This window comes from Nyctereutes procyonoides, unplaced genomic scaffold (assembly GCF_905146905.1).
Source record: "Nyctereutes procyonoides isolate TBG_1078 unplaced genomic scaffold, NYPRO_anot_genome, whole genome shotgun sequence".
In the NCBI taxonomy this organism is placed as follows: Eukaryota; Metazoa; Chordata; class Mammalia; order Carnivora; family Canidae; genus Nyctereutes; species Nyctereutes procyonoides.
This window is the reverse complement of record NW_026575120.1, coordinates 26,794,613-26,816,144: the sequence shown is the minus strand read 5'-3', so window position 1 is coordinate 26,816,144 and position 21,532 is coordinate 26,794,613. Positions and strand designations below refer to the sequence as shown.

Genomic DNA, 21,532 nt, shown 5'->3' with positions numbered 1-21,532 from the left:
AACTACTAAGCGCTCATGTGGCATTTCCTTCACCTTCATCTCTCACGTCCAATGCAAGCTCCTGAATGACACATGGTGTGATCAAACACCCCGGGGTTCAGCTGTGGCTGGTACATACGGGGGACAAAGACCAGGTACTCAACACCCAGAGGCTACCATCAATCTTTGTTTGGAACAGGATTGGAGAAAAAATAAATAAATTTCAATTAATTAATAAAACCTTCTGTTTTCTATGTAGAAATAGTACATTTGTGCTTTACTTCTCAGAGCATTTTCACATGCTGGGATGTAGTTCTAAGGTAAAAAGGTTGATGCTTTACCAAGATAGTCATACCTGGGCTGGTTCACACCAGGGGTGTTGTGAACGGTGTATGTTGTAACTGCTCGGAACTCCTCCCTGGAAACAGCCCTCACGAATCCCAGTCTTTCATTGCAGACACACTGCATTTTTTAGCATCATCTCCTGTCTTTGTTGTGTGTGTTGTTGTTGTTTTTTTTAGATTTTATTTATTTATTTATTTATTTATTTATTTATTTATTTATTTATTTAAAAGGGGAAGTGAGAGAGAGAGCACAGGGGGTATTGGGGTGGGCAGAGGGAGAGGGAGAAGCAGACTCCCCACCAAGCAGGGAGCCCAGTTTGGGGCTCAATCTCAGGACCCTGAGATCATGACCTGAACCGAAGCAGATGCTTAACCATCTGAACCACCCAGGCACCCTCATCATCTCCGGTTTTGATTACCACCAGGCTCGAGACTAAATGCTTTGACTATTTGCAAACAAACTCAAAGGACAAAGATACACCTTGTCAAGAAGATTCAAAAGAACAGGAAGTCCTGTAAATGTCTCGCCAAATATGCTACAGGATAGAAAAGCTAACTTTTTTTTTTTTTTTAAGATAGAGACAGAGAGCACCAGTGTTGGGGGGAGGGGGGATGAGGGAGCAAAAGAATATATTTTTTTTAAGGTTTATTTCCGTGAAAGAGGGTGGGGGAGGGAGAGAATGCGCATGCTTGCATAAGCAGGAGGGGCAGAAGGAGTTTGAGAAAGAGAATCCCAAGCAGACTCCCCACTGAGTGCAGAGGAGGATCTCAGGACCCTGAGATCATGACCTGAGCCAAAACCAAGAGTCAGATGCTCAACCGACTGAGCTACCCAGGCACCTTGGGAGCAAAAGAATCTTAAGCAGTCTCCTCGCCCAGCATGGACCCCAATGGGGGGCCCCCATCTCAGGACCCTCAGATCATGACCTGAGCCGAAATCAAGAGTCAGATACTTTAACCAACTGAGCCACCCAGGCGCCCCTAAAAGTTCTTTTTACACAAGAATTCCAGAATGTTTTTTTTTTTAATTCCAGAATGTTTAGAGAAATATCAACATTGGTATAACCAACATAAATGTTGCTTTCATGTGTTTGATTTGGAAAGTCTGTGAGATGACTTTTTTTTAGCAGGAATCACAAAGTCAGTGCCTGAGAGGCCTGGGAGGCAACCCCAGAGAGGAAAGCCAACGGGCGAGCCGAGGGCCCAACACACTGCACCTCTCCCTGTGTCTGAAGAGGCCACTTCCACTCAGCTCCAGCCACAAGTGGCCAAATCTTCCAACTTTTCACAAGAGAAGCTGGAAGTCCAGAGTTTCAAGTGAAATTTCCAAGTATTTAAAACGCTGCCAGGGCCAAACTCAATAGCCCCTATTTTATGGCCACACGTCACAGTCTCACCTGGAATCACCTACTCATTCTTGGTCACAAAAGGTAAATTAACTGCATTCCCATGCACGTGTGTGCCTTCCTTCACTTTACAGTCAGAGAGGCCTCCTAACTAACCTACCTCAGTAGCACCTTGTACCTCACTGGCACCTTGGTCTCATTTTCTTCTACCTTCTGTGGAACTGTGCATTTGTGATTCACCACTGCAACCTGAATTCTGTCCCCACTGCCCCAGGAGCAGCTCTCACCAAGGCCACCATCGATCTCCTTGCTGCAAAATCCAGAGGATTTGGAAGTTCTTATTACGTGACCTCTTGACGGCCTTCAGCTGCTGACTTCTTCCTCTCTCTGGAAACACTGCCTTTGCTCAGCCCTGCTGTGCATCTCAGGGTTTCCCTTTTCACTCTCTGGCACCGCACGCTCCCAGTCTTTCCAGGCTTCTCTGCACACCATCCCCTGAACATGAGTATCCCGACGGCTCTGTCCAAGGCCCCCTCTTTGCTGGCTCCACACTCACTTCTTGTGGATCATCCACTGCCCCACAGCTTGAGAAACATGCCAACGGGCCTCAGACCTCTCTCCAGCCTAGGCCCCCTTCGGAGCTTGCACCCACAGGGCCTGCTTCCTACTAGGCACGCACTGGTTCCATCCTCTCAGCAGATCTAAGACTGCTCCCCAGGGGGCAGAACTGCTCCTCCTCCTGTGTTGCCCATCTCAGGGGAATGCCACTGTCAAGCAGAAATCAGGCCAACCTCGCCACCCTCCATCTCCCTCTCCATCCTGTACCTGGTGAGTGTCTCTTCGGTCTTCTACTTCTCTCCATCTCCTCTGGCACAGCTGTGGTCCACAGTCTCCACCACCTGTCACCTGGACTGCACACCTGCAGGTCTCCCGCCAGCCCCTCTTTAAAGGCAGCCAGTCATCTTTCTAAAATGCATCCATGTCAACGTCATCCTATTCCTGCTCTGCCCAAACCCTTGCATGGCTTCCTGTTGCCCTGGGTAAAATCTGAACTCCCTCATCTGTGCTGAAGGCTTTCCAGGTCTACCTGTCCTCGTCCTCATTCCCGGGCTACTTGGGCAGCCCTCTCATTCCACGCTCACTCGGCACTCCAACTGTGCTAGACTTTGGACCTCTACATGCACATCCTCTCCCCCTTCATCTGGCCACTCATGCTCATTCTTTAGGCCTCACATTAGAGGTGTCCTCATCTTGCAAACCTCTCTCGACATTTCCTTGATTTTAGGTGCCTTCACCAAAGGCTTCTCAGCTTGCCCTAGCCTAGGATTTCTTACATTTCTTGCAAGTCTGTCTGTCTCGCTTACTACCTAGCATAGTGTTTGGCATGCAGTAGGCACCCAGTAAATATTTGCTAAGGTTGTTTTTGGTCATAGTAATGCTAGAGTTGGAAATTGCCTCAGCCCTCATCAACCAACAATCTATGGTAATGAGAAAGCAGAGTCCCAGGAAAATGAATGCTCTGCTCCAGGTCCTACAAGAGGCACAGGAGGGGTCAGGCCCAAGCCTTCTCCAAGTCCAGCATGTTCCCCTTTGTCCTACTCTGCTCTTCACTGCCTACCAGCCAGCCAGCCCTGGCTGGGCACATGCAGTTACAGGGACATCTGGATCAGGCATCCATCATAAAGACAGAACTTAGGGGAAATTGTGTTGGGAAAGCAACCTTCATCTGCTGCTCTTGTCCTTCCTCACACTGCCAAGCAGGGTGGGGCTGCTGTCCCAATATCCCCTTGGGAAAGATCCAGAGCCCACGGTGTGTCACACTGTCTTGTGGGAATGGCCAAAGGGCACCCTGCCCCCTCTGCATTCCCTACAGCTCTAGCCTCAACACTTCCAATGAGAAATGCATGTTAATGTTTCTTCCATCAAATGGCTGATCTAGAAGCAGGAGCCGGGACAGTGGTTTAGCAATTAACTCTATTATATTTTCATTTGGTAGAGCCCATTTTCAGCAACTGGCTAAATTTAGCTTACCCCGGATAGGAAGGGATGGTCCTTGGGAGGACTGAGGTGGGCAGTGGTTGAGAAGAGGCAATGGGTTCCCACCCTGTGCTCATTTAATAGCCCCAGAACTTCAGATTTTAATTTTAATAACACTTCACACAGATGACCATTCTTTCACTCCCCCTGTAGAGGCTGCTGACCCAGCCAGGCCGTAGCCAGTGTGGGCTCCAAAAAACAAATGTCTGCTTTCTGATGGGGTCTCTTGGTGGGATTCTTTCCAGGACTGGGGCCTGAACTGTTCCCAGCAAGTGTTCATTCTTAGCATTGTCTTTGTCACAGAATGTCAAAGCTGGTTATCCTTTCCGGACTTCTCTCCGGCACCATAAGGAGGGAAGGACAGCCATCGCCACCCAGGCCATCGTGCTCACCGCCCAGAAGATCTGCGGCATGGATCTCTCCAACCAGTGAGCCGAGGAAGGGTCCTGGGGAGGAGAGGGTTCAGAAGAAAAGGGGGGGCGCCCCTACCTCTGTGGGAGTGGGCCAGGCTGGGGCTGAGAGGTCAGCGTCGGAGGCCGGCTGGGCCGCTTCGCCGTGGATGCGCTGGTGCCGCACCAGGTGGGTCTTGCGGCTGAAGCTCTTGCCGCACTGCGGGCAGGAGAAGGGGCGGGAGCCCGTGTGGATGGCCTGGTGGCGCACCAGATTGGTTTTGGAGCTGAAGCTGCGGGCGCAGACGGCACAGGCGTGGGGCCGACTGCCCGTGTGCACCGCCTGGTGGCGGCCAAGGTGTGACTTGCGGCTGAAACGGCGGCCGCACTGCGCGCAGGCGAAAGGCCTGGCGCCGCTGTGGGCCCTGGCGTGGGCGACCAGATTGGGCCTGGAGCCGAAGCGGCGGCCACACTGCGCGCAGGCGAAGGGCCGCTCGCCCGCGTGCGCCCGTCCGTGCCGCGCCGGGTGTTGCCCGGGGGCGAGGCCGCGCCCGCAGTCCGGGCAGCAGGGCCGCTCGCTGGCCGGAGCGCCCTGGGTCGCCGGTGTGCCTCCGGGCGCTGGGTCCCCGGCGGTGCCCAGGGCGCACTCGTCGCACCCGAAGGGGCGCCCGTCGCCGCGGTGCAGACGCTGGTGAGTGGCGAGGTTCTTCTTCCAGCCGAAGCTCAGGCCGCAGGTGGCGCAAGAGAAAGGCTTGGGCCCGGGAGGGGACCGGGTGGGGGACGGAGCGGGGGAACCGGGCGAAGCGGGCGCGTCGGGAGAGGCCGGGGTGCGGCCGGCCGCCTCGTGCACCCTTTGGTGCCGCACCAAGTGCTGCTTGTGCGTGAAGCTGCGCGAGCACCGCGCGCACTGGTAGGGCCGCTCGCCGGTGTGGATGCGCTGGTGGCGGATCAGGTGAGTCTTTTTGCGGAAGCGCTTCTCACACTCGGTGCAGGGGAAGGGCCGCTCGCCCGTGTGCGTCTTCTGGTGCGAGCCCAGGTGTATCTTCTGGCTGAAGCGCTTGCCGCACTCCGCGCACGGGTAGGGCCTTTCGCCGGTGTGCGTCCGCAGGTGGCGGGTCAGGTGAGCCTTCTTGCTGAAGCGCTTGTCACACTCGGAGCAGGGGAAGGGCCGCTCGCCGAGGTGGCTGCGCTGGTGCAGCAGCAGGTGCGTGCGCTGCGCGAAGCTGCGGCCACAGTCCGGGCAGGCGCAGGGGCCCTCGCCGCGGTGCAGCCTCTGGTGCAGCCGCAGAGTCAGCTGGTCCCGGAACCGCCGCTCGCACTCCCCGCAGCCGTAGGGCTTCTCCGAAGGCGGGGCCCACCCGGCCAGCGCGAGCCCATCCAGGGCCCCTGGGACCCCGGGCTCCAGCTTGTATGTGGCGGCCAGAGGCCCCAGGTCCGGAGCGGGAAAGGGGCCAGGGAGTAACGACAGATGCTGGGGCCATTCGACTTCCTCTTCCGCCTCCTGATCCTCCTCCTCCACCTTCACCTTCCGAATCATCCACTCATCTCCTGGGAAGTGAAAACGAGAGGAGCCGATCAAGCCCCACTTTTATTAAGGCAACGTTTATTGGCCAACACTACCACCACTGCTTCTGGAACCCCGAGGTCTGGCTTTTGTTCTCTCCATTCTACCGGAAGTTTCCGGGGAATTACCAAACCTGCAGGTCGCCTTTCAGTCCCCCTCCGTGGTTCTCTGCAGCCAAGAAAGGTGGGGAGAGCCCCCAGTCCCTCCTGGGGCTTTCTCCTGGCTTCCTGGGGCTGAGGGGGTGTTCCTCCCTGCCTCTGTAGAAGGGGGTACTTTTGTGCCTCCTGAATATAAACGATGCTCAATGCTCCTGCAGTCCTCAGGCTTCACTCTAGGTTCCTCTGCTCACCTCAGCTGTCCCCCCCACCCCATCTTCCAGCCCTTTCCAGAACCACAGTCTCCCATCAGCTGAGCAGCTCTAACAACCTTCCAGTGGCCAGGGAATTGCCCCTCAAAGGCTCTCCCTGCCCCTTAGTCCCTTCATTTTGCCTCTGGTGCCAGGTGAGAAATCCCAGTTTAGGAAGATGAGAATGGAGTTTTTGGGAATTGGGGAACCAGTGAGCAGTGCCAACCTCTGGAGAAGCAGAGAGGGCCCTCCACGGGAGCAGGCTTGAGGTGGGTCCCACTGGAGCTTTGCCCTTCTTGGGCCCTGAGATGGTCCAGCCAAAAAAAGCTCAGGTCCCAGACTGGGAACATCCACTGGGTACTCCTCTGCCACCAGCTAGTAGTGTGACCTTGGTTACCACTCTGAGTTAGTTTGCTTAGGCATAAGGGTTGTATTAGTTCATGATTCCTAACCATGGTGCCGCATCATCATCTCCTGGGGGGCTTTCTGTGGGAGCAGGATGCACGAATCTGTTCTCTTTCTTTAAAGCTCCCCCCCCAAAAAAATAAAGCTCCCTAAATCATTCTTCTTTAAGCATCACTGAACCAGATCTGAGTTCCTGTCTGGCTCTGTAAGTCTGTAATAGCCTGAGCACTACTGGACATGTGCACACGGACTGTCACAGATTTACTCCTGGTTTCTTTATACTGGTCCATCAGTTCCAAACAACTATTTATCCTATTGTCCTACTGCTTTTGTTTCCATTACACCAGTCTTCTACTCAAGAACCATCAATAGCGCCCTGTTATTTCCAGGATAAATTAAGTTTGAGCTGCATCTGAGATTCACCCCAACCTAGTCCAACTTTCTTCCTACCCTCAGGCATAAAAGCTCCCCTGCAGCCAAGTTGGTCTGCTCTAACCCCAGCCACATGTTGACTTCTCTGTATTAAAGTTTCTTCTCAGCCTAGAATGTTTTCTCAACCTCCACCCTGCTATCAGGGCTGATGTCACAACTCCCTCAAAATGCAGCACAGATCAACAAAATCTGACAAATCTAATGCCTGAGGATCACTTATACACCTACAGCATTTACTATTAACACAGTTACGCTTACTTGCAATGTGGCTTTATTGTCATTTGTTCTTTTAATTCTTTATCCTAGTTCATACTAATGCCATCTCAACTAGACTTTAGTTCCTGAAAGGCAGACATTTTGTGTTCCATTTCTTTATGTGTCTAATAAAAATGAGGATTGCCACCATTTATTGAGTGCCAGCCACAGATGACACACTATCCACTGTCACAAAGCTTCACAGCAACCATGGTGTGGTTCTTCTCCCTGCTTACAGGTGAACAAACCAGCTCCTGCAGGTAAAGGAGCCTATCTAAGATCACTTGGCTAGTCAACATGGAGCAAGGATTCAAACCAGGTCTGTGTCAGCCCAGGAGCAATCTCATTCCCTTTTACCTAACACAGTCTGTACCTAGCAGGCCCTCCATAAACCCCTGGAATAAATGACATCACTCAGGCAGAAGGTGATATGGTTGGTGGTAGTAAAAGGAAATGACGGCAGCATTGTGGAGAGAGAAAGTCAACTGTTCGATCACCCTGGGTGTGGGGGAGATGAGTCCACTGTGACATATTTGGAGCATCTGGGTACCACTGAGATTGAGATCAGTGGAGATTTGGGGAAGGGAGCTTGTTTGGTGGAGAGGCAACGAAAAGGTAGGTCATCCTGGAAATGGTGATTCAAGTCATCAATAAGCACATACTTGGCAGGGGTGGGGGGTAGGAGAAGAAGTTAAGACTTCTAGAGGATGTGGGGGTGAGGGTCAGTTTCCCTGGGTGACCAGCCTCTCTGAGTCCTGTCATCTAAGATGTGGAATGTCCCCCACTCCCCCCCCCCCAGGGGTGCTGAAGCTCTATAACAGAAAGGTGTCAAGGACTGGTTCATCTTAGGTTGGAAGAACCCAAAGTGGCTGCCTCATCAGATAGCAGTCAGGAGTTTACAAGGCCCCCATCCCCTCTGCCTGGGCCCCTGGTGGGCTAGAGACACGGGAGGACTTACCTGGGCAGGAGCCCATGGGCTCAGCCTTCTGTGGTGTGCATGCCTGGCCTCCTCTGCAGGGAGCTTCAGCTTCTTTAGTGTGGCCGCCTTCCTCTGGTCTGGGGACCTCGTGTCCTGGCAGAGAACAGGCTACCTCAAGGACTCCAAAGACATCACAGATGCACAGAGGCCCCACTGGTACTATCAAGCAGGGACTTTCGAAACCCGAGTCCCAGCCCTGCTGTCAGGATTGTGTCCCACATCACACATGCAGGGACTGAATTCTCAGCTGCCCCAGGGCAGCCTCAGGCTCCTACAGCAGGGCAGGGGCAAAGGCTCTGTGGGTTACAAGAGCCACAACTCTGAGGAGCTTCTGGAATAGGTGTGTGAGATAGTGGAAGCAAGGAAAGGTCCCTGCCCTGAGACTCCTTAGGAGGAGGGATGCAGACCTCCCAGCCACCAGATGGACCCAAGTTCCAGGCAAATCATTGCAGAAGATCAGAATGTCAAGAAGCCAGACACGGGCCTACTTTACGTGTCTTCTCCAGGAGCTACTTAGCCACCTTCCTGCCTCTTCCAAATCTTGCTCAAATCTTACCTTCTTACCCCCCCCAGGGGGGCCTACTCTCACATTATTTAATCCTGTAACACTCCCTCCCCTCCAGCTCCACCTCAGACTCCCTCACCCTGCTTTATCCCCGCCCCTCCCCATAGCACAGAACCCCTTCCTACACATTTGTTGTTTGCTGACTTTCTGCCTTCTCTAAGATTAAGCTCCTGGAAGGCAAGGATCTTTGTCTGTTTGGTCATTGAGGTATTCCAAATATCGAGAATAGCACACTGGCACTTAGTGGGTGCTCAACAAATACTTGATGAAGAAGGAAAGGTAGATCCCACCCTGAGCCACTGTTCATGGTCCCCACCTCCTTACCAGAGCATGTGCCCAGCATGCTGTCTTCCCTGGAAGGGGACATCTGTTCCTGGTTATGGGACCCTTCCCCGGGCTCACTTTGGGGGGCCATCTCCGGCTGTCCGACAGAGAATCCTGTTACAGATGGAAGGATGGGACCAAGTAAAGCATCTAGTACAGAACAGGTGATCAAAGGGAGGGCTCTTCCCCTTCCCCCCCCAAAAAAAAATCTAAGTTTTTTTTTCCAACTTGCTCAGGAAGGAAGGGTCTCTAGCCAGCATGACAGGGGATAGCCAGGCCCCCCTGCAGCCTGGCCAGGTATCAACCTCAGCCCCTCTGCATTGAGTCAAGGGCAGGTGAAGGAAGAGTTAGAACAGATTTAAATATTCGGGTGCTCTGTGAGTAGGCATGTGCACATGCAGTCCAGCACAGCCTCCACAAGGCCAGGCACTGAAATAGACCCTGGTGGAGCTGATGCTGCCCTACAGGTTCCCAGGGGTCTCTGGGGTCTCAGGGTGGCAGTCCCCTGAGGATGACCCTGCTGTCTGAATAGTAGGGAAGCAGGGGGCCCAGGGGGCCCCTGAATCCTGGCTCCCGCCCACCCACGTTCCTTGAATGCTGCTGGCTCACCCAGGGAGCTGAGGGCCTCAAAGGTCTCTCTCATGGCAACCCAGGGTAGCTCCTCCTGGGGATCAGGCCACAGACCCTGAGGAGAAAACACATCCTTGTTCGCATTCATCTCTGGACAGCTGCCACCTGGGCCCTGGCTCTGCCCAACCTCTCCCCATCAGCTATCCCCAGGAGCTCCAAAGGTGAGGTCCCCAGATACGGGTAAGGGGAATGAGGGAAGATGGGCTTCAGAAAGCCAAGAGGTCTTCAAAGGCCAAGGACCAGGTCTTGAAGCCCCTCCTGCACGCTCTGGTCAGCTCCAGAAATCAGCTGCACCTCCACCCTCACCTGATGGGTCTCTGCACCAGGCCCAGCCCACCAGTGGTCCCCACCCCCCAGTGCCCTTGCCTGGGGACGTGAGGAATCAATCGACTCTCTGGGGAGGAGGTGGAGATGGAAGATCGGGGTGGGGAGCCGGGAACTTCATCTCCTGGGCCCTCCAGCTGTCACTTGCTGGAGCTGGTGAAATAGGAGCCAGCCAAGGGGCGGAGGTGAGTGTCACTATTGGGCAACCGGTCGGGGAGGCCCTCAGAGGAGGGTCTTCACTGAAGGCAGGAAATGGCTCTCGCTTCCTCTCCCCAAAACCATCGCCGCTCCCCCTCAGGGCTTCCCCCCCGCAGGGACACCCCGCCCCCGGGACCCCTCCCCAGCTTTTCCTTCAGCGGGTTCCCTGCCCCTCCCCCCGCAGATTCCCCTCCCCCCCATCCCTGGCAGCTTTCCCTCTGCCCCTCCCTTCTCGGGCTCCCTCTGCCTTCCGCCCTCTCTCCCCACCGAGTCTGGCCGGCTCCCCAGCTCCGCCCCCTGCCCCGCCCCTCCGGCTCCTCCCCCTGCTCCCGGCCGGCCCGCCCCTCCCGGCCCCCTCCGGTAGGCCCTCCCCAGCCACCGCCCCCCTGACCCTCAGCTCCTGGCAGTGTCGGCGGCGACCGGGCTCCCTTCCTCCTCCTCCCGGAGCTCGGGCCGCCTTCCCTTCCCTCCCGGTTCTCCCCCGGCTCCATCCTCCTCCCCGACTGCACGCCCTCTCCCTTCCTTTCCCCCTCCTCTTTTCCTTCCTCCCTAACGCCGCCCTCCTCCTCCCCGCTCCTCTCCCTCACCCCGCACTCCCCTCCCCTCTCCCTCTCCTCCCCCACTCTGGTTTCCCTTCCTTCTCCTTTCCTCTCTTCACCTCAGCTCCCTCCCTCTTCCCCCTCCCCAGCCCTCCTCCCCTCACCCTCCCTTCCTCCCTCCTGCAGCTCGCCTTCCCCTCCGAGGCCCCCGGCTCCCTTCCCCCTTTGCCTCCCCAGCAGGCTCTCTCTCGCTTCCCTACCCTCCCGGTCCCCAGTCCCTAGAACCGCTCTTCCCCTCCCCCCTCCAGTCCGCTCCCCGCGCTCCTTCCCTTGTCCCCCGGCTCCCCCGAGCCTGGGAGTCGGAGGCTGCGGCTCGCCCCGGACCCTCTCGCGGACCCGGCTCCTCTCCACCCCTACCTCCCAACATACCTCTGCTCCCCTCCCCTCTCTCAGAGGCTACCTTCCCGGTTTCTGCTCCCCACTGACTTCTACCCCCCCAAGTTTTCCTCCCGCCCAGACCCCTCCCGTCCCACCCCCTTCCCCGCCTCCGTGGGTCCCCTGGAGCCTCTCCGCCCGGACCTCACTCCGGGCCCGGCCCTTCCCAGGCTCCCGGACTCACCTGTCAGCGCCCTGCTCTCCCGCCCCTCCCAATCGGCCGGATCCCTCGGGGTCCCCCTTCCCCCACGGCCCCCTCCCACACTCCCCCTCCCCTTTCCGGAGACTCCTCACTCCCTCCCCTCGGGAGGCTCCCAACCGTCTCCCCTTGACTCCCACCGGGCCTCCTCCCCCCCTCCGGCCTCCGCCCCTCCCTCCGGATCCCGGGTCTGCCCTCTCTCCTCCGCTACCGTGACCACCCCCAAGCCGGGCCCTCCCTCCCCAGCCCCTGCCCCTCCCTCCCCCGGCCCCAGCCCCTTCCCTGCCCTTTCTCCACCCCCCCAGCCCCTCCGGCGCTCCCAGCGCCCCCACCCCCGGGGCTGTCACCTGCGCGGAGCGGGCAGTGACTGAGTGTCGGTGTAGAAGGGGAAGCGGGCGGAGCCGCCAGCCGCTGGGCGCCTCCACGGCCCGTACCTGGCGGGCTGGCGGGTCGGCCCTCCCCGCTGTGGCGGGACCCAGGCGCCCCGGCCTCCTGCCCCGGCCGGTTCTGCTCGCAATGGCGCCCGCTGCCTGTAGCTCGGGTGCCGACTGCCCGAAAGACTGACAGACTGACAGCCCCGAAACTTCGCGGGGAGGGGAGAGGAAAAGACGCGGAGGGAGCGGGAGCGGGGAAGCGGCGCCCGGCGGGGGGGAGGGGAGCGCGGAAGCGGGAGGAGAGCTGCGGGGTACCCCGTGGGGGAGGTAGGGGCAGGGGGTGCGGGAGTGGGTTGCGGGCGGGCGCACGGCGGGGGGAGGCGTGCAGGTGACGGTGTGGAGGGACGGAGGCCCAGAGTAGGTGATGGAAAGTGGGAGCCTAGGACCGGGGGGGGGGGGGAGGGAAGAGGGGGGAAGGGAAGGGAGGAGTGTGGGGGGAGGGGTGCAGGAGGGAGAGGAGGCAGGGAGGAAGGGCACGCGGGCTGCGCGGGAGGGTGCTGGCTGGCGCCGAGGGAGGAGCCAGGGGAAAGGTGGAGCGCGAGGGGAGGGTGCGGTACGGAGTTGGGGAGGGGGAGACGAGGGGGCGTGCTCGGGGGAGGGGGGCCACTGTGTGTCGGCGGCGCAGCCTTTGAATTGCGAGTGCCCCGCGGGAGCGAATCTGTGCCGCGCGTCGCGGCGGGATCGAGTCTCCGGACTGTGGGTCCGCGGGGCTGGTCTGGGAAACTCCGACCCCGCCCCTGCTCTCCACCCCGAGTGCCCCCGGATCCACTCCGACCCACGACCGCCGACCCCGATTCCGGAGGACCGGATCCGACCCCTGCGACTGGAGCGGGGGTCCCTTGGGGCAGCCGAGAACGGGCCCTTTGAAGCAGAAATTGGGGTGCGGGCTTTGAGCCGGTTTCCAGGAGAAGGCGGGGCTGGAGAGGGGGCACCAGGGGGTGAAGCTGGAGACCCGCTGGGCGGAGACTCTGAGGGCGGGGTCCGGGGAGGGGGCTGCGAGGAGGGGAGAGTTCTCTGGGCGGGGTAGGGGCTGGTCCTCCCACTGGCCTGGCAACCTGTACCAGTTAGGTGAGGAGGTATGCCCTTAGCCCTCAGATCCTGCTTCTGGGGGACTTGGGGTCCCCGCCCCGGGTTAGGATGTTTTTCTTCGGCCTTGCCACCCTGGCACTTGACTCCTTCTGAAAGCTCCCTATAGGGAGCCTGTCCTTGTCCAGCTGAAATGTGGGCTGGTTATTTCAGGCCCCCTCTCCCTTTTCTTTCTCTCCAATCTCCCCTGGCTTCCAGCTTCCTCCCTCCTGCCCCCTTTAGGGGAAAGGGGGATTGTGATTTGGGTTTCTCCCCAATCCAAGTGTTGCCTTTATCACCTGTGGTTGGAATCCAGAGCTGGGAGGGAGTCTTCCAAGAAGCACAGCGTACAGCAGGGGTACCATCAATATTCCCTGATGTTTAGGAGAGGCATGGGAGTAGGTGTTACCTGGAAGGGCACAGGTACCTCGGAATCAGCTGGGAAAGGCTCTGCAGTCTCCTGGATAGGCTGCTTCAGCAAGTTGGTGCACAGCCAGCTTACCGCCCTGGGAGCAGAATGTGTCTCTTTGTGCTAGGGTAGCCTGTGAACACCTGTCTGCCCTTGGGAGACCTGCAGTGGGGGTGTGAGCATGCGAGGCACAGGGAGAGAGTGTATAGGGTACATGAGTGAGAGACTGGGAACAGCAACATGTCCAAGGTTCAACCCAGGCCTTTTCTGAGGACTCTACCTGAGAGCTCCCGAAGGGAACTCTCTGTACCCTCTTTGGGCCACAGGACCAATGGTAGGCCCAGGAGAAATCCCTGGCATGGCTCTGGTTCCCAGCAGCCTTCTCACCCTAGGTGGGGTAACTATGGGGGTCTGGAGATTTATGCAATCTGAGGCCTGGGCCACATTCCAGCCTGGGTGTCCTGGAAGCTGGTAACCAAGAGGTAACCAGGATTCACCTGGGCCAGCTGTGCCCCAACCGGATACTTAGATTATCCCATGAGGCTGCCTCACCCCCCAGCGCTGGGGGTGGGGGGGCTGCCTTCCAGGCCTCTGTCTCCTATGCACCTCCCCCGCCAACACACACACTTCCCACCCTTGCTGATCCTCCCTGAGGCTTGCTGTGTTCCTTGCCCAGGCTTCCTGGTTCTGAACCCTAGAAGACTCTCTCAAAAGGAGACCGGGATGGACCCAGCCAGCCGCACATAATCACCCCCCTAAGGAGTCAGACCACAGAGGAGAGGGCACACATTCTCCCCCCTGTCTCCACACAGTCCAACCAGCCTGGAAACTCAGCTCCTTCTGCTCACTGGTTCCCAAGTGCCTAGTGGGAGAGGGGGCAGGAGGAGGCAGGAAAGGGAGCAGGGAGAGAATCATACTCAGAATTTTAGGGCTAGAAGACCATATCAGTCGGGATCCCTGGGTGGCGCAGCGGTTTGGCACCTGCCTTTGGCCCAGGGTGCGATCCTGGAGACCCGGGACCCGGGATCGAATCCCACATTGGACTCCCGGTGCATGGAGCCTGCTTCTCCCTCTGCCTATGTCTCTGCCTCTCTCTCTCTCTCTCTCTCTCTCTCTCTCTCTATCATAAATAAATAATAATAAAAGAAAGAAGACCATATAAGTCATTTATACAATAGCTTAACCATTTTGTGGGGTCACAGTTCCTCTTGAGAATTTAATAACAGTTATGGAACTACCCTCAGAAAAACGCGTACACACGCAATTTCTTTTCTTTTTTTTTAAGATGAATTTATTTGAGAAAGAGAGAGAGAACATGGTCAAGAGCGAGGTGGGTGGTGGAGCAGAGGGAGAGAGAGAATTTCAGGTAGATTCCCCGCTGAGTGCAGAGCTCTGACATAGGACCTGATCCCACAACCCTGAGATCATGACCGGGACCTAAATCAAGAGTCTGATGCTTAACCAACTGAGTCACCCAGGTGCCCCTGCACACACACAATTTCAACGTGGAGCCCTTGAGTCCCACCCAAGCAAACATCCCTGGGAAGCCCCTGAAATTTTTTTACTAGCAAGGAAATTGAGGCTCAGAAAGAGAGAGTGGCTTGTCCAGAGTCCACAATAATTTGTGGTACAGCCTGAGGGGAAAATATCCGAGGCTCAGAGTGTCTGGCTATAGCCCCGGGCACATGCGCTCCCCCACTGAGCGCTTACACACACATGCATCTATACACACACAAGAGGGGCAGGAAGGTGATGGTTTCCAGGGAGAGTTGGCCTCCAAGGGGATTGTGCAATGTGCAGGCAGGTCCAATCTGGTTCTGAGCAGCTGGTGCCCCAGGGCATGGGGCTGAGATAAAGCCTCCCCAGCCCCATGGGCCTTGTTCTAGCTTTCTGGGCTGCCTTGGACACATTGCCACCTGGCTGCTGTAGAGCACTCACCTGCCACAGCATTGCCTTCCCTAAGCCCAAGCCTCACAGTTCCCCAAAGCTGACCTGGGGGGAGCACCATGCTGCTCCCCGCCCTCCTCTTTAGGATGGCATGGGCACTGGCTAACGGGTAAGCAGCCCAGCTTGGGGCACCTCTAGCTAAGATCCTCTGCTTCTGCTTCTTGAACAGGACCCTCTGGGGCAGCCAGATGCTGTCCCCTAGGCTTCTTGCTCCCAACCAGCCTCCTGTTCATTTCACTAAACTTTCCCTGGGAGGGTCTCTTTTGGGAGTGGGATCACAGGACAGGGCTTCTTGGCAATAGAGGGGCTGGTGGCTACAGTAGCTGTCATTTCCCATCTGTGGGCAGGCGATGGTGTGAGCATATGGAAACCTTCCTGGTGGAGGAGGAAGTGACCCCCCGCCAGGAGGACCTGGTGCCCTGCACCAGCCTCTATCATTACCAGCGCCTGGGCTGGCAACTGGACCTGTCCTGGGGTGGACGTGCAGGCCTCTGTCCCATCTACAAGTAAGTGAGGGTGGGAGTCTGGGTTGGCTGCTGAGAAGGAGAGAGCAATGGAGCCAATACTCTGAGGGGAAGGTGAATTGGGGGGCGGGGTGCCCTGGAGAAGCAGGCATTTGGGAAACATGTCTGGCTGGGCTCAAGAAGAGTCAGGAGTGTGGGATTGGGCATAGGCAGCACAGGGAGAGGTACTACGTCTCCAGTCTGCTTTGTCAACATCACTCTCACTTTGCACAAAGGGAAATTGAGACCTGGAAGGGCAATCACATGAGAAAGTCACTCAGAGAATAGATGACCAGATTGAATGTCCCAGGCCATCCTCAGGGACGGGGACAGAGACAGGGCTGGGCTGAATATTAACTTCTTCTCCCTGCTGCCCGCTCGGTGGACCCAGGCCCCCAGAAACCCGGCCCACTGCAAGGAACCGGACAGTGAGGGTTTGTTGTCCAGGCTGGGGGGGCACCCACTGCACTCTGGGTAAGCACCTGCTATTAACCCAAATCTGGGGTTTTGTGGAGGCCGCCTGGGGAGGGAAGCTGGGTCTAGGCTGACTCTGTGGGTTGCCCCATTCTCTCCCTCCACCCCACAGCCCTTGCAGAGGCCAACCCTGGGGGCCACTGCTTTGCCACACGGCAGTGCCAGCTGCAGGCAGGCTCAGCTAATGCTTCTGCACGAAGCCTGGCAGAGTGCTGTGCTTGGCCTTGGGGACACAGCTGGCAGGATGGCCGCTCCCAGGCCTGCCTCAGCTGCTCTAGCCCACACGGCCCAGGTGAGTCTGCTGCCCTGGCCATCACTTTCTCCCCCTGCAGGCACTGCTACAGAATTCTTGGGCTCTGGGCCTTCCTGCAGGGCCCATGCCCCTTCCCCTGTCCTCTGGGAGAGTCACCTCCCATCCCTCCTGCCTCTAGAGTGAACACACACTCTCCACCTGCCTCCTGCTCTGGAAGAAGCCCCGTGCCCTCATCCTCTACCCTCCTGCCTTCACACGCAGAGGCTCATAGTTGATGATTCTCCTCCAGGCAGCTCTCCCTCTCCAGCCCTCCTGCAGCCCCTGGTGGGGGCTGTGGCCCAGTTCTGGAGCCAGCGCCAGCATCCCTCAGCCACCTGTGCCACCTGGTCAGGCTTCCACTACCGAACCTTTGATGGGCACCATTACCGCTTCCTGGGCCGCTGCACTTACCTGTTGGCGGGAGCTGCTGATTCCACCTGGGCGGTCCACCTCACGCCCAGGGGGCATTGCCCCCAACCTGGGCACTGTCAGCTGGTGAGGGAGGGGGAAAGACACAGGGAGGGAGCTGGACATGGGAGAAGGTGAGCCACTGAACACCTCTTCCATTTTGTGTCTCCCCCAAGGCTCGAGTAATGATGGGACCAGAGGAGGTGCTGATCCAAGGCAAAAATGTCTCTGTGAATGGGAAGCTGGTACCTGATGGGGAGTCCCAGCTGCTCCACGGTACTATAGGGAGTGGGAGACTTCCCAGTGCTTCACTGTTCCTGGGGACAGCCTGCCTAGCCCTCAGGGCAGGGAACTGCAAAAGGGGCAGTTGAGTGGGAGCCTATTGCCCCATACCTACTGCTGCTGGGAGGTATCTGGAAATGAGGAAGCCAAGCTGACTCCTGCATGGCGCCCCTGTCATACTCTCCCAGGGCCGCTTGGGGCAAGTCCCTCTACTTCACCTCTTTGGGTGTCAGGATGCCTGCCTGGGCTCAGTCAGTAAAGCATAGGATTCTTGATCTCAAGGTTGTGAGCTTGAGTCCCACCCTGGGTGTGGAGGTTACTTAAAATCTTTAAGGGGCCCCCCAGGTGGCTCAGTTGAGTAAGCATCTGACTCTTGATGTCACCTTAGGTCATGATCTCGGGGTCATGAGATGGAGCCCCATGAGCCCTCTAAGCTCAGTGTGGAGACTGCTTGGGATTCTCCCCCTCCCCTGCCCTGCCCTGCTCCGTCCCCTGTCCCCTGCTTGCTCCTGCTTGTGCTCATGCACCTGCATGCTCTCTCTCAAATAAATAAATCTTTTAGTAAAATCTTTTAAAAATTAAAGACAACACTCTTTTCCCACCTGCCTCCCAGTGGTGTGAGGAAGGGCTTAGTACTACTAGACGGGAGCCTCTCCTACCAGAACTTTTTTCCTGGTTTTCAGTCCATGAAGTGAGGTCAGGGTGGGGTTGTGCGTGTGTGCTCACAAGAGCTTTGTGGTTCACCTATTACTTGTAGTTTCTTGTTCAAGAGGGCATCTGTAGTGTCCACAAACTTCTCAGAGAGGGCTCTGATGGAAAGCCCGTTGCTTCTCCTTTAGAGAATATGAAGTGCAGAACTCTCTAGCATTGTCAGAATTCTATTGCCACTCCTTCCCTGGGCAGTCCAAGCCTTGGTGTGATGGTGGGAGAAGTGGGAAGTGTGACCCTGCCTTCTCTTGCCCAGGGCTGAGCCTGCAGTGGCAAGGGGACTGGCTGGTGCTCTCAGGGGGCCTGGGGGTCACTGTGCGCCTGGACGGGTCGACTTCGGTCTCCATTTCTGTGGACTATGAGCTCCAGGGACAAACTCAAGGTCTCTGTGGTGTCTACAATGGCCAGCCTGAGGGTAAGTGGGCATGATGTGGTGGTTGGTACAGGAGGGAAGGAAAGACTGGAGAGCCCAGACAAGGCACCCCTGCCTTACCCTTCCCCAGATGACTTCCTGGAGCCCGGAGGGAGACTGGCTGTGTTAGCTGCCACCTTTGGGAATTCCTGGAGGCTCCCTGACTCAGAGGTGAGACCATAGCCCTCAGGGAGCCCCTGCTCCCTGCCCTGTCCCTCCCCACCTCCTCATTTCTCTGACATCTCCACACCTCTGTTCTGTCTTCATCACTGGGCCTGGGCCTGCTCTGTCCCAGGTCCTTGGTTTGGGACAGGCTCAGGGTCCCATGGAATTTATGTGGTGAACTGACCACCCAGGAGACACACTCCACAACCTGGTCACTGACCAGCTTTGGTTAACTAGCTAGTTATCAAAACTCCTGCCTGGGGGTGGATGTGACCCCAGCTCCCTCACCCCTTACCAGAGGTTACAACTTTGTTGCTCCCCAAAACTCCAGGATGTCTGGGCTGGTGGCCATGAAGCAGCCATGAGGGTAGTGGCCACTGCTCTGGTGTCCCAGTTAATGTCCCTCAGCCCCCATTGACCTGACTTAAATGTCTCCAGCCTGGGTGTCTGGATTCGGTGGAGGCAGCCCAGGGCTGTGAGGACCCCCTGAGGGGCACAAAGGCAAGCACAGAGGCTGAAGCCCAGGATGTGTGCCACCAACTGCTGGACAGTCCATTCAGGGAATGCCATGTGCAGGTATGGGTGGGGGTGGAGGTGGTATCCACCACCAGAGAGGTGGGAAGGATGGGTGCTAGTGAGGTGCCAAACAGGGAATCTGGTCCTGTCATTGCTTTGTATGTACGTCTGATCTCAGAGGTCCCTTCTGGTGCTCATTCTGTTTGATTATAAGTCCGGGTGTGATTAAAGCTAGAGGAGGGCGTGCTGGCGAGGCTGGTTGACTGAGGGGCTGTCCTTTCCCTGCAGGCTCCCCCTGCCGAGTACTACCAGGCCTGCATCTTTGCCTACTGTTCTGGGGCCCCAGCAGGCAGTGGGCGCGAGGGCCGGAGGGAAGCCGTGTGCGCCACCCTGGCCAATTATGCCCAGGAGTGTGCCAAGCAGCATATCCACGTGGGCTGGAGGAAGCCAGGCTTCTGTGGTAGGGCCGGTGCCTGCCCCTCTTTGCATAGTCCCTAGCCTCCCCACCCTGCGGCGCGGGGAACCCACTGACAGCAGCCCTGTGGCCCCGGTTTCTGGAGCGCTGGGCCTCCTCCCAAGGGGTCTGGAAGGAGGAGCCCTTCCCCCCACCCCCACCCCACCGGGACCTCACAGCCCTCTCCCGGCCCTCTCCCGGCCCGCAGAGCGTCTGTGCCCTGGAGGCCAGCTGTACTCAGACTGCACCTCGGCCTGCCCGCCCAGCTGCTCCGCGGTGGCTGAGGCAGGGGAGGGGTCCTGCCGGGAAGCGTGCGTGAGCGGCTGCGAGTGCCCGGCCGGCCTCTTCTGGGACGGCGCCCTCTGTGTCCCTGCCGCCCGCTGCCCCTGCCACCACCGGCGCCGGCGCTACGCCCCCGGGGACACCGTGCGCCAGCGGTGCAACCTGTGGTGAGTTCGCGGGCCTCGCCGGCCCTTTGGCTGGGGTTGGAGGCCGCGTGGGCCCCTCGGAGTGCCCCCTTATACTCTCTCCGCAACCTGCCTCCCCTTCCGGGGGCCTCTCACAGGGGCCTGTGACCTCTCGTGGCACACGCGTAGTCGATGGCCCTGCCCAAAGACCTAGCCAGTGGCCTCCACCGGCTGACCCCCAGACCTAGCAGGGTTAGCGAGGTGGCTGGGGGAGGAAGGGCCTCGGGGTTGGGGGGCACGATCAGAGCTGGATCGGGGCGCGCCCCCCACCCCCTGTGCCCACAGCGTGTGCCAGGACGGCCGCTGGCTCTGCGCGCAGGCGCGGTGCCCCGCCGAGTGCGCGGTGGGCGGGGACGGGCATTACCTCACCTTTGATGGGCGGAGCTTCTCCTTCCGCGGCAGCCCGGGCTGCAGCTCCGTCCTGGTGCAGGTGGGTCGGGGGATTAACTCCGGGAGGAGCCCTCCTGGGGTGCTAGAGGGGAGAGGTGACTGTCGGGAAACCTCTAAATAAACCAATGAGAAGTACACAGTTGCTATTCCGGAAAAAGCTGAGAGGGACGGCCTCTGGAGGGAAGGTGGCTGGCCGCAGACCCCTGAAGCCTCCCCTTGGGGTCCTTCCCTTCGCCTTAGGTTCCCATGAAGGGTCCTGGGTCATCGCCACGCTAGGCAGCCCGGGGGCACAAAGCAAAACCCATCCTCGAAGTCCCTTCTCACAGATGGGACAGGCTGGGCTTATCACAAGCTGTTTCCTGCAAAACAACCCCAGGAGACATATGGGTTCTCCTTCCTCCCCAGCCCTCCCCCCAGTAAAGTCAGGTGACTTACCGAGTTCAGGTCCACAGACAGGAACAGGTGTGTACATCTGCCGCAGGCTCATGCAAGTGCACATAGATTTAGCGTGTGCATACACACACACACACACACACACACACACACAGATGAGTGTACATACCCACCGAGAGAGGAGAGGCATCTTGCTCCAGTGTGCACACACACCTCCACATACTTGCACACACACATGCCTGTGTGCACACACATATGCACGCACACACACTTCTACATACTTACACGCACACACATAGAGATACTCAAAAGTGCCTGCGCTTGCCAGAGTTAAGCCCTATACCTCACAGAGAGTCTGGGGGGCAAGAAGGTGGTCATGCCTGCATTGAGTGGGAGCTGCCTCCAGGTGTGTCCTGTAGGTGCCCTGCAGAACAGGAGAAGGTGCAGAACAGATCCTGTCCTTGAGGTCTTCCCCACCCCCTCCCTACCACATTTCTTACCCTCTGCTCCAGGACCTGAAGGGGCAGCTGCTGATTGTGCTGGAGCACAGGGCCTGTGACAGTGGGAGCTGCCTCCATGCCGTCTCTGTCTCTCTGGGGGACACCCACATCCAGCTCAGAGACTCAGGTAGCCCTCTCCTGCAGTGTGATCACCCCCCCCCCAGGTCTCGTCAGCCCACCCTGCAGGGGCAGCCCCTCACAGGTGCCCTATTCCAGGGGCTGTGCTCATCGATGGGCAGGATGTAGGCGTGCCATGGAGTGGGCCTAAGGGCCTCCGTGTCTCCCGAGCCTCCTCCACCTTCCTACTGCTGCGCTGGCCTGGGGCCCAGGTCCTCTGGGGAGTGTCTGACTCTGCAACATACATCACTCTGGACCCCCGCCATGCCCATCAGGTGTGCTGGGGGGGCAGGCGAGTGTCTGGGC

General features: G+C 58.0%; 2 protein-coding genes across 9 annotated transcripts in view; one reads left to right on the top strand and one right to left on the bottom strand.

Moving 5' to 3' along the window:
• Positions 1–1,746: 1,746 nt before the first annotated feature.
• Positions 1,747–12,035, bottom strand: ZNF467 (zinc finger protein 467). 8 transcript variants are annotated; one of them, XM_055335431.1, is made up of 6 exons: positions 11,725–12,035; positions 9,962–10,072; positions 9,575–9,650; positions 8,966–9,079; positions 8,056–8,169; positions 1,747–5,643 (listed from the first exon to the last, which is right to left on the bottom strand). In XM_055335431.1, exons 3-6 carry the CDS (start codon positions 9,606–9,608, stop codon positions 4,169–4,171), a joined length of 1,737 nt encoding a protein of 578 aa, XP_055191406.1. In that variant the 5' UTR covers positions 9,609–9,650; positions 9,962–10,072; positions 11,725–12,035; the 3' UTR covers positions 1,747–4,168. The 8 variants fall into 8 exon arrangements, with proteins under 8 accessions (XP_055191406.1, XP_055191407.1, XP_055191405.1 ...); XM_055335432.1 differs by lacking the exon at positions 11,725–12,035 and adding an exon at positions 11,276–11,296; XM_055335430.1 differs by lacking the exon at positions 9,962–10,072 and having other exon boundaries at positions 11,638–12,035.
• The window catches only part of LOC129515722 (SCO-spondin-like), a 56,687-nt gene continuing 44,939 nt past the window's right edge, over positions 9,785–21,532 (top strand). The window contains exons 1-15 of the mRNA XM_055334760.1: positions 9,785–9,865; positions 12,479–12,747; positions 15,493–15,651; positions 16,040–16,122; positions 16,235–16,414; positions 16,665–16,909; positions 16,999–17,098; positions 18,069–18,227; positions 18,316–18,395; positions 18,828–18,965; positions 19,194–19,365; positions 19,568–19,808; positions 20,112–20,256; positions 21,122–21,236; positions 21,326–21,501. Of these exons, the coding sequence (XP_055190735.1) occupies positions 9,785–9,865; positions 12,479–12,747; positions 15,493–15,651; positions 16,040–16,122; positions 16,235–16,414; positions 16,665–16,909; positions 16,999–17,098; positions 18,069–18,227; positions 18,316–18,395; positions 18,828–18,965; positions 19,194–19,365; positions 19,568–19,808; positions 20,112–20,256; positions 21,122–21,236; positions 21,326–21,501 (2,343 nt within the window). The remainder of the gene's footprint in view (positions 9,866–12,478; positions 12,748–15,492; positions 15,652–16,039; positions 16,123–16,234; positions 16,415–16,664; positions 16,910–16,998; positions 17,099–18,068; positions 18,228–18,315; positions 18,396–18,827; positions 18,966–19,193; positions 19,366–19,567; positions 19,809–20,111; positions 20,257–21,121; positions 21,237–21,325; positions 21,502–21,532) is intronic.

Coding starts and splice junctions, on each gene's coding strand:
- ZNF467 (XM_055335430.1), bottom strand. CDS start 9,608: ATGAGAGAGACCTTTGAGGCCCTCAGCTCCCTGG. Junction 8,170..8,965: donor CATGCTGGGCACATGCTCTG/GTAAGGAGGTGG, acceptor GTTCTCTGCCAG/GACACGAGGTCCCCAGACCA. Junction 5,644..8,055: donor GCCCATGGGCTCCTGCCCAG/GTAAGTCCTCCC, acceptor TTCACTTCCCAG/GAGATGAGTGGATGATTCGG.